The 11373-nt window shown below is 43.4% G+C and overlaps 1 protein-coding gene across 1 annotated transcript; it reads left to right on the forward strand.

Moving 5' to 3' along the window:
• Positions 1-197: 197 nt before the first annotated feature.
• Positions 198-9790, forward strand: LOC119918687 (integrin alpha-V-like; the record flags this gene model as incomplete). Its single annotated transcript, XM_038739424.1, has 8 exons — positions 198-273; positions 676-805; positions 916-1013; positions 1425-1518; positions 5245-5290; positions 6450-6557; positions 9398-9453; positions 9600-9790. Coding segments are annotated over 8 exons (784 nt in total), but the record flags the coding sequence as incomplete, so codon positions are not given.
• Between the last annotated feature and the right edge of the window lie 1583 nt (positions 9791-11373).

An 11373-nucleotide genomic window follows, 5' to 3' on the forward strand; every position in this document is an offset into this window, starting at 1 on the left:
CTCTCTCTCTCTCTCTCAAGCCAACTTTATTAACCTCACACTCTGATGAGTGAACAGACCAGCAGCTAGATTCACTTTCACCATCACTGCTGTAAACCTGGCTGCTGCTCTCTCACTCGCTCTCACGTACAGATTAGCTGTACTAAGCACTAGATTTGATAACAGCATCCGGTTCATGTCCTCTGTCTGTCTGTCAGTTTGATAGATCTGCTGGTCGGAGCGCCGCTCTTCATGGACCGAGGGTCGGATGGAAAGCTGAGGGAGGTGGGACAGGTAGGAACTTTTACAAACTATAAATAATGAGATCAGAAACTGGGTTTGGGTTTATGGAAATCTGAAGGATTCTAACTTTAGTTCAAAGTCATAAATGAGTTTATATATATATATGACAAAGTAGTCTATGTTAGCCTGACTCATGTCCACTTCACTGTGTCCAAATATCCACAATCCACGAGGACCCGCTGTAAGTCAAGAAAAGGTCAACCTTTAATTCCAGATTTTACAAAAGGCCCAGTGCTCAGCTTGTTACGATGCAGATCTCTTCACCTCCCGCCACGTGTTCCTTTTCACTGCCTTTACAATATGCATCGTTGACACTGGACATCGCTGTCACTGGAATCATACCCAGAATGCAGCAGGCAGCCTCTGTAACTTGTAAATGCTTGGGGTCTCCAGGTGTCGGTGTACCTGGGCCGTGGTGGATTTTCCTTCCAGCCTCCTCAGCTGCTCACAGGGTCCGAGGTTTACGCCAGGTACGGCTCTGCCATCACAGCGCTGGGAGACCTGGATAAGGACGGCTACAACGGTAAGAGAGGGACCACACGCACAGATCATCCGGACCAGGTCCAGACCCTGACCTGGATAATTCCTGCTTCGCCTCACGTCTCTTCCTGTCTCCCTCCTTCACCCCTCCAGATGTGGCCATCTCTGCTCCTTATGGAGGCACCGGCCATCTGGGCGTGGTCTACATCCACAACGGCCGCGCTCGAGGGCCCGACCCCACTCCTTCCCAGGTAACCATCAGTTCCAGGTGTGTTTATTAGTCACATTATCAGCGTAGCTCCACCATTGGTCCAGACTAAGCAGGAACCTCCAGGTCTGAAAAGTGAAGCCTTAAACCTGCGTTCTGTCTAGCGGCCAGCAGGGGCGACTCGCAGGCTGCAGAAAGAAGTGTGATTGTATAGAAGTGAAGAAAATGAGGCTTGCAGACAGTAGGTTGACCGCCATGAAGGCGTTCATGTTCCTCAGAGGATGAATCTTAATGACGTTTTCCACCACAGGGTCTCCTCAGTAGCTGTTGGAGCTCACAATCGCATCACATGATCGTCCTCTGTTTGTCCGGTTGCCATGTTGCTGCTTCACAACGAAACACACACGTTTTGTTTTCATGCTGTGTTGATTCTTACCTGTGTCTCGTCTCTCAGGTCCTGCGGGGCAAATGGGCGTCCTCCTACATGCCTGCTAGCTTTGGATACTCCATTACTGGAAACACTGACATAGACCAGAACGGATATCCAGGTACACAGATTTAAACTTTATATATGTACAGTATCTCACAAACGTGAGTACAACCCTCACATCTTTGACACTGCTCCAGTGTAAAGTAGTGAGCGTGCAGCTTGTATAACAGTGTAAAGTAGTGAGCGTACAGCTTGTATAACAGTGTAAAGTAGTGAGCGTGCAGCTTGTATAACAGTGTAAAGTAGTGAGCGTACAGCTTGTATAACAGTGTAAAGTAGTGAGCGTACAGCTTGTATAACAGTGTAAAGTAGTGAGCGTGCAGCTTGTATAACAGTGTAAAGTAGCGAGCGTGCAGCTTATATAACAGTGTAAAGTAGTGAGCGTACAGCTTGTATAACAGTGTAAAGTAGTGAGCGTACAGCTTGTATAACAGTGTAAAGTAGTGAGCGTACAGCTTGTATAACAGTGTAAAGTAGTGAGCGTGCAGCTTGTATAACAGTGTAAAGCAGTGAGCGTACAGCTTGTATAACAGTGTAAAGTAGCGAGCGTACAGCTTGTATAACAGTGTAAAGTAGCGAGCGTGCAGCTTGTATAACAGTGTAAAGTAGTGAGCGTACAGCTTGTATAACAGTGTAAAGTAGTGAGCGTACAGCTTGTATAACAGTGTAAAGTAGTGAGCGTACAGCTTGTATAACAGTGTAAAGTAGTGAGCGTACAGCTTGTATAACAGTGTAAGTAGTGAGCGTACAGCTTGTATAACAGTGTAAAGTAGGGAGCGTGCAGCTTGTATAACAGTGTAAAGTAGTGAGCGTGCAGCTTGTATAACAGTGTAAAGTAGTGAGCGTGCAGCTTGTATAACAGTGTAAAGTAGTGAGCGTGCAGCTTGTATAACAGTGTAAAGTAGCGAGCGTGCAGCTTGTATAACAGTGTAAAGTAGCGAGCGTGCAGCTTATATAACAGTGTAAAGTAGTGAGCGTGCAGCTTGTATAACAGTGTAAAGTAGTGAGCGTACAGCTTGTATAACAGTGTAAAGTAGTGAGCGTGCAGCTTGTAGAACAGTGTAAAGTAGCGAGCGTGCAGCTTGTATAACAGTGTAAAGCAGTGAGCGTACAGCTTGTATAACAGTGTAAAGTAGTGAGCGTGCAGCTTGTAGAACAGTGTAAAGTAGTGAGCGTGCAGCTTGTAGAACAGTGTAAAGTAGTGAGCGTACAGCTTGTAGAACAGTGTAAAGTAGTGAGCGTGCAGCTTGTAGAACAGTGTAAAGTAGTGAGCGTGCAGCTTGTATAAAAGTGTAAAGTAGCGAGCGTGCAGCTTGTATAACAGTGTAAAGCAGTGAGCGTGCAGCTTGTATAACAGTGTAAAGCAGTGAGCGTGCAGCTTGTATAACAGCGTAAAGCAGTGAGCGTACAGCTTGTATAACAGTGTAAAGCAGTGAGCGTACAGCTTGTATAACAGTGTAAAGTAGTGAGCGTGCAGCTTGTATAACAGTGTAAAGTAGTGAGCGTGCAGCTTGTATAACAGTGTAAAGTAGTGAGCGTGCAGCTTGTATAACAGTGTAAAGTAGTGAGCGTACAGCTTGTATAACAGTGTAAAGTAGCGAGCGTGCAGCTTATATAACAGTGTAAAGTAGTGAGCGTGCAGCTTGTAGAACAGTGTAAAGTAGTGAGCGTGCAGCTCGTATAACAGTGTAAAGCAGTGAGCGTGCAGCTCGTATAACAGTGTAAAGCAGTGAGCGTACAGCTCGTATAACAGTGTAAAGCAGTGAGCGTACAGCTTGTATAACAGTGTAAAGTAGTGAGTGTGCAGCTTGTATAACAGTGTAAAGTAGTGAGTGTGCAGCTTGTATAACAGTGTAAAGTAGTGAGCGTGCAGCTTGTATAACAGTGTAAAGTAGTGAGTGTGCAGCTTGTATAACAGTGTAAAGTAGTGAGCGTGCAGCTTGTATAACAGTGTAAAGTAGTGAGTGTGCAGCTTGTATAACAGTGTAAAGTAGTGAGCGTGCAGCTTGTATAACAGTGTAAAGTAGTGAGCGTGCAGCTTGTATTTTAGGGAGCGTACAGCTTGTATAACAGTGTAAAGTAGTGAGCGTACAGCTTGTAGAACAGTGTAAAGTAGTGAGCGTACAGCTTGTATAACAGTGTAAAAGTAGTGAGCGTGCAGCTTGTATTTTAGGGAGCGTACAGCTTGTATAACAGTGTAAAGTAGTGAGCGTACAGCTTGTATAACAGTGTAAAGTAGTGAGCGTGCAGCTTGTATAACAGTGTAAAGTAGTGAGCGTACAGCTTGTATAACAGTGTAAAGTAGTGAGCGTGCAGCTTGTATAACAGTGTAAAGTAGTGAGCGTGCAGCTTGTAGAACAGTGTAAAGTAGTGAGCGTGCAGCTTGTAGAACAGTGTAAAGTAGTGAGCGTACAGCTTGTAGAACAGTGTAAAGTAGTGAGCGTACAGCTTGTAGAACAGTGTAAAGTAGTGAGCGTGCAGCTTGTATAACAGTGTAAAGTAGTGAGCGTACAGCTTGTATAACAGTGTAAAGTAGTGAGCGTACAGCTTGTATAACAGTGTAAAGTAGTGAGCGTGCAGCTTGTATAACAGTGTAAAGTAGTGAGTGTGCAGCTTGTATAACAGTGTAAAGTAGTGAGCGTGCAGCTTGTATAACAGTGTAAAGTAGTGAGCGTGCAGCTTGTATAACAGTGTAAAGTAGTGAGCGTACAGCTTGTATAACAGTGTAAAGTAGTGAGTGTGCAGCTTGTATAACAGTGTAAAGTAGTGAGTGTGCAGCTTGTATAACAGTGTAAATCTGCTGTCCCCTCAAAATAACACGTCACACAGCCGTTAGGCTACACTGCAGGACTACACACACATACACCCTACGCCTACACATGCGCACTGCCCAACCCTTCTTTATGGGTAATTTTGGATTTATTCACCCACTTTTAAAACATTTATTAAACGTTTTTATCTTTTTACATGTTTATTTACAGCATTTTATGTTGACATGTATATTGTAATAGGCTGTATATTAACTTATTGGGAGAAAACCGGTAGTTGAATGTAAAATCAGACGTTGTGCACCCCCATATTGACAGTCGAATCAGGCTCCGCCCATCGAAGCATCGAACCTTCGACTATGCGGGGTCAGCCCAAACTGTGACATACTGAAGCAGAGCCCCTCCCTTCAGAGACCGGGCCGCAGGGCAGTAATCCAACATGATAACGACCCAAACACACCTCCAAGACGACCGCTGCCTCGCTAAAGAAGCTGAGGGTAAAGGTGACGGACTGGCCGAGCACGTCTCCAGACCTGAACCCTACTGAGCATCTGTGGGGCTCCTCAAACGGGAGGTGGAGGAGCCCAAGGTCTCTAACATCCACCAGCTCCGTGATGTCGTCATGGAGGAGTGGAAGAGGACTCCAGTGGCGACATGTGAAGCTCTGCTGAACTCCAGGCCAATAGGCCACACAAAATATATTGACACTTTGGGCCCAAATTGGACATTTTCACTTTTGTTGCCAGAGGTTTAGACATTAACGGCTGTGTGATGTGTTATTTTGAGGGGACAGCAGATTTCCACTCTTATACAAGCTGCACGCTACTTTACACTGGAGCAAAGGGTCATTTCTTCAGTGTCGTCACATGAAGAGATAGAATCAGATATTTACAAACATGTGAGGGGTGGACTCACTTTGAGAGATACTGTATATGCACACTGTATATGTGTGGAGGCACCGCAGGGATCAAGTGAACTGCTGCTGTGCAAAAGCTGATGTGTTTTCTGTCTTTCAGATTTAATAGTGGGAGTGTTTGGAGCAGACAAAGCTGTTTTATACAGGTAATCATCCTGTGTGTTCACCCCTGCTGGAGGAGTTTAATGAGCGAGGCCACCTCTGATATCAAAGCGCTGCTGTTTTCTCCTCCCGACTTTACAGAAGCCGTTAGGAACCACTTAACCCTTTCAGCCCAGAGTCTCGTTCTCCTGCTAATTTATTTATCCCCCTTCACTGCAGCGAAATTTTAATAATTATTGTACTACCACTCAAAAGTTTTAAAAACACGCGCCATATTTGTAGTTCTTCTGTAAATCTAAGTAGTTCAAGTCCAGTGAAAAACCTTTAATGGAGCAAAGTCAGCAGCAAAAGTTAGTTTACGATAACAAAACAACATCTAAAATTAACAATTAAATAAAGGAGTTTTGTTCATTATTTCTCTGTAGGATCAACTGATGACCAGCTGCTCTGTCTTCCCTCATTAATATTATATATAATAGATGTAATACAGTCCAAATAAAGCTTCTGACGGAGTACTAACAGGCTGCTCCAAGCTGTTTACTGTAGACATGGGTTTACTTTCCTTCCACTGCTGCAGAATAACTGAAAGTTGTGAAATAATGAACAAAACTCCTTCATTTAATTGTTAATTCTAGATCTAAGAGTGTCTGTTTTGGTGACTTTGGTAACTTTTGCTGCTTACTTTGGTACCATTTAAGGTTTTTCACTGGACTTAAACTACTCATTTTTACATAAGAACTACAAACATGGCGGCTGTTCTTAAACTTCTAACTGGTAGTGTGTTATCCATCTTCTCAGAGAAAAATCTATCCACACAGACAATGATACACACGGCATTATGGGAACTGTAGTTGCACTCAATTATTCTGAAAATAATAAATTATTATCATAATAAGTTTTCCTCTATTTTTATCATGCGGGTTTTTTTTTTTTTAATGGAGCAGCTGAGGCCTGAAATTAATTTGTGAATTTATATAAATGTCTGTATTCATTGGCAGTTGACTTAAAACTAATTTTTAATGATGTATCTCATTCATTTCTGACTCCTGCTCTCTGATCACTGTGTTGTAATGCAGCTGAATTCATCCTTTAGCTGCTCTCAGATTTGTCTGAGGGATGAAATTTAAACACTACGTTGACCAGCAGTCCGTTAGCGAGCCGCTGATCTGCAAAGTGAAATAAAACTGTGTGTGTGTGTGTCAGAGCTCGACCAGTCATCAGTGTGAACGCCACGTTAGACATCACGCCTCAGATCATCAACCCAGAGGAGAAGACCTGCACACTTCCTGGAACAACCACTCATGTGTCCTGGTGAGTCTGTCCTGACTGTTCTCTGAACAGTGATCATGAAGCAATGTGTTTCTTTTTGCTTCCTTTCTCCGGCCTGTCTGAAAAAACATCTTTACACATGAACACACGCGCGTGCTTTTCTGTGGATGATTGAAATTGTGATATCGTCTGAAACGAAAACAAAAAGGGAGAAAGGGAGAGTTCAGGTGCAGGAAGATCTGACTGTGTAAAGGAAATGTTGACACAGCTTTTATCAGCATGCCCTCCCGTACATCAAGTCTTCCATTTGTTATTGTAGTTGTGTTTTAAGTATAAATTAAGGGTTAACCCTATTGTTTGGTTTTTTTTGTCAGTGCTGGAAGAAGAACATTTTTCCGCCATTTAAAATCTTTTGAAAAATTCTGTCACTACTCCGGATCTCCGACTGCCACAAAATTTTCGGTAGATCATATTTGGACCAAGCTGATCAAAAGTTGCGTAAAGCTTGTTGATATCTCATTTAGCTTTCAAGATATTGACTAAAACGTTTAGAAAGGGGTGTGTCTCAGGACATAAACAGACAACAATCGGCAGGATATGTTCACATAAGTGCCTGAGACATGAGCCCTGAAAGTGTAATTCAAATTAAAGGGGGCGCTACAAGTGTATCATACAATTTAGACAATATAACAGAAGTTAATTCTCCAATCATCACACTAACGTGCAGGATATATCCTCAGAAGTAACTGGAACATGTTCTAATAATAGTAATAATAATAAAACATTTTATTTATAGGCGCCTTTCTGAACACTCAAAGTCACCTCACAAAACATAATAAAACAGTACAGCAATAATCGATAAAATTAACAACCATAATTACAGTGAATAAAATCAGGGTACAAAACAACTGGAAACAAAGATTGCTGTGATCACGTGGGATATGCCAGTTTAAAAAGATGTGTTTTCAGGCGGGATTTAAAAACGGAAAGCGAGTCAATGTTGCGGATGTCTGGTGGAAGAGAGTTCCAGAGACGAGGGGCAGAGAGACGGTCGGAGGCGATTAATGTTACGTAAATGAAAGTATGCAGACTGAGTGACATTATTAATGTGAGCTTGAAGTGAAAGTGTGCAGTCGAGGATAACACCAAGACTCTTGACCTGAGGGGAGGGGAAAACTGTGGAGTTGTCAATGGTAAGAGGAAAAACTGTCAGATTTAGTCAAAGTGGATTTGGTGCCAATGAGGAGAACCTCTGTTTTGTCACTGTTAAGTTTGAGGAAGGATAGGTAGAGCTGGGTGTCATCTGCATAGAAGTGGAAATGGAGGTTAAATTTACGAAAGAAAAAGTTTCATTCAAATCGACCAATAGGGGGGCGCTATAAATGCAAGAAATGGATGAGGCATAAAGTAAATGAGACTATGGCTGCTTCTCAAGTCTCTTATTTGTCTTTTCATCGCTCCTCGCTTGAACCGGAAGTTGTTCCGCTCCGCCGTCTTGCAGGCCGTCCTAAAGCTGTTATTTGTGCTCCAAGGAGCTCTGAGCGAGGATACACCAGTGCATCCTTCACGGAAGTCTTTTACTGACCGACACGCCCCCTTATTGGATAGCTGTTATATTGATTGGAAGCTGCAGCTGATCGGACTGATCTGAAACATCAGAACAGATGACATTAAACTCAAGTGTATTGCTGTCTTGTTAAAATTGTTCATTGTAGGTCTGAACAACAAAGGCCCCACACACAGCTTTATTTATTTATTAGAAAGAGTTTTGTTTATTTTATTTCTCCCGTCAACTTTTATTATGGAGACAGTTAAAGTCAGAGAGAGTCGGAGAGTCGGTCAGCAAGAAATTTCTATTCAGTCACACGTGAGGCTGCTCATTCCTGAGTTTAGTCCAAACAGAATAAAATATAGTAAACACGCAAGGAGTCGGACACTAAACTGCTAAAGTCTCTAATGAAGCGAGCAAAGCATCTGACGGAAGCAGCCGGCGGCTCCGCGAGTAAAATCAGCTGATGAAAGTATGAATGAAAGCTGCTGCTACGCTAAAACAAATTATTGGATTGAAACGATGGAACGCAGCGATCGATCGGTGACGAGTGATGTGACCTGCAAAAAAACTCTATGCAGTCGTGTTTAAGGACATCAGAAGAGGAAATAAACAGGAAGCCTAAAACTGAGCGTCATCTCTGATACAAGTTACATCATTTCAATTTCCCTCAAACATTTAACCTAATAAATCCCAAGACACCATGATCATACTCTGGGTTATTCACTAACGCATCAGAATCAATAAATCTAAATGAAGATAATATCAGCATCGTGCCTCTGAGCAGGACAAACAGTAGCTAAATACTTTTTCATGGGCAGGTGTTTGATAAACAGGTAATAGAGAATCCTGCTGCACTGAGAGACTGTGAGACTTTATTAGTACCAACCTTTTTATATACAGCCTATGGTACCAACACAGTGCACATGTATGTAGACACAAACGCCATCGAAAGTCTCGTCTCATTTCCTCGTCCCGTCTCTCCCGGTTTGGAAAAGACGCCAGTGAGGGAAACGTGGATGCAGTTAAGAGACTTGAGAAACAGCCTATAACTCGACATCAACATTCAGCCAATGAGAGCAGGCGGCTTCTTTTTTTTAATACAAAACGTCTCGTTGTCAGCTTGTCTTCATGCTAAGCTAACCGTCTCCTGGCTGTAGCTTCATGTTGAACGGGCAGATGTGAGCGTGGTGTCGACCCTTTCGTGAATCTCTGCCACTTACTTTTTCAGCTGTTATTTTCAGAGACGCAGAATCTAATTCTGTCATCTAACGCCGACTCCTTCCTCTCTCCTTGGTGACGCTGCAGCTGAGTGTCTGTGTGTGTTTTCCAGTTTTACGGTGAAGTACTGTCTGAAGGCCAGCGGCACCGGAGCTCCGGCTTTTCTCGGTAAGCAAAACGCCGCCTGCAGCAGTGACACACATGAAGACAGCTGACCTTTGATCAGTACAGAGCCACGTGTCCACGCTGATGATTGTGGTTCTGCCGCTTTCAAGACCGCTTCATGATCTCCTCTGTGTTTGGTCTCCCCCCAGATTTCCGTGTGGACCTGACGTTGGACCGCCTGAAGCAGAAGGAGGCGACTAAACGCGTCCTCTTCCTGCACAGTCGGACCTTTCAGTACTCAAAGAACATGGCGGTGTCCAACAGCAAAACCCCGACCTGCGAGGAGCAGTCCGTCTTCCTGCGGGTGAGAAATGGCACATTTTAAAATGAAAGAAGAAGAAAGTTCGAGCACCAGCGTGTCAAAACTGAATTATAATATATTTCTGTGAAACACATGAAAACACCACAACATTTTAACTGGTTTGCATTTAGAACAAATAACAACAGATTATGTCATTATGACATTCAAGTCGAAGTGTTTCCAGGTGTTTCCAGGTGTGGGGAGTGTTATAAAGCCTTCGGTGTCTCAGAGGGAGCTGTGTGACGTATGATAAATGTCCTCGAGTGATGTCACTTGAGTCGGCGTCGGCTGAAGACTACGAGTCTGAAACTAATCTGTTGGTGAGAAGTCAGAAAGACGTGAGCTCACAGACTCTGCAGCTGCTGCATTAGCCTCTGCTGGCATAACACCCCCCCATATGTGGCACGCAACTGTCAGAGGCAGACTTGCATTGTGGGTAAAGTAGGCGGCAGGTTTGAAAAGGAAAAACAGTGTGTGAAATGCACCGCACGGTACCAGCTCCACTCGCCTTTGTTTGGTTTTCCGCTGTTTCGTATCACCTCCGTCAAGGTTCCAAGCGAGCGGAGGGAAACTAAAATGTGACGTGAAAACACGACAGGCTGCTGATTGGTCAGAGAGAATCGTCCTATTCACTGCATCATCATTCGCACCAGACAGAGGCCAGCAACAGTTTTATATTTTACAAGTTTCATACGTTATTTCATCACTAAATCCACTTCTGAAGTTTTGAGATGAGAAATCAGCTGTGTAGATTTCGAATATTGACAGTTTTAGGAGAAGTGATGGCCAAACAAAAATGCGCTTGAAGGTTTTCAGAGTTGAGGAGCTCCGCAAGTGGCTGCGGGGGAAGCCTGCGGCGACCCGCGGGAGGAGCGTTGAGGCCGAGCCAAGACCAAGACCAGTTCCCCACATTACACACACACAATAAAATGTGGAACGAGAATTAAGTGCTAATTCATTTGTGATTTAAATTAAATGAATTAAATCTTTATTTCTTTCTTCTTTCTTTCTAAGTGGCGGTAAAAGTTAATAACGTGGTCCCAGCCGTCTCCGTAAGGTCGCACTGCAGAATTTACAGCCACATCTTCTCCTCTCTGCCTCATTCACTTCTTGGAGTGAAGGGCGGCGGGGACAGCAACCGTTACGGGAACAACACATGATTTATTAGGTTTTACATCCAATCAAAGTTGGATGTTACAATAAATCAGACAATGCAAAAGCAATTTATTGATATTCCCAAAGTTACGGTCTTGACTGTCTTGAAATAAAATCCCGAGTCCTCAATGTCCGAGACGAACCGACACCATCAAGAAGAGGTCTTAAGACCGGTCTACACACGAGTGTGAAATAAAAAAGAGGATATCTCTGTTCTGCTGCGTAGATTTTGAGCGTTTTTCTTTTAAACGATGAGTCTACATGTCGATATCAGCTGTTGTGAGCTAACTGCAGATAAATCTGTAGCTGCGTTTATAACAGCTGAAAATGGCAATTAAAAAAACAGAGAGACGGATCCTTCAGTCATGTTATAGTGTTGTCCTTGCATCTCTTGTCCACCAGAGGGCGCTCTGCAATCAGCTGGACTTAACCTCAACAACACATGTTGGGGAGAATCTTTGTTCTTG

This window comes from Micropterus salmoides, unplaced genomic scaffold, assembly GCF_014851395.1.
Source record: "Micropterus salmoides isolate LMB-PRFRI ecotype aquatic unplaced genomic scaffold, ASM1485139v1 Ms_hic_scaffold_2349, whole genome shotgun sequence".
Classification (NCBI taxonomy): domain Eukaryota; kingdom Metazoa; phylum Chordata; class Actinopteri; order Centrarchiformes; family Centrarchidae; genus Micropterus; species Micropterus salmoides.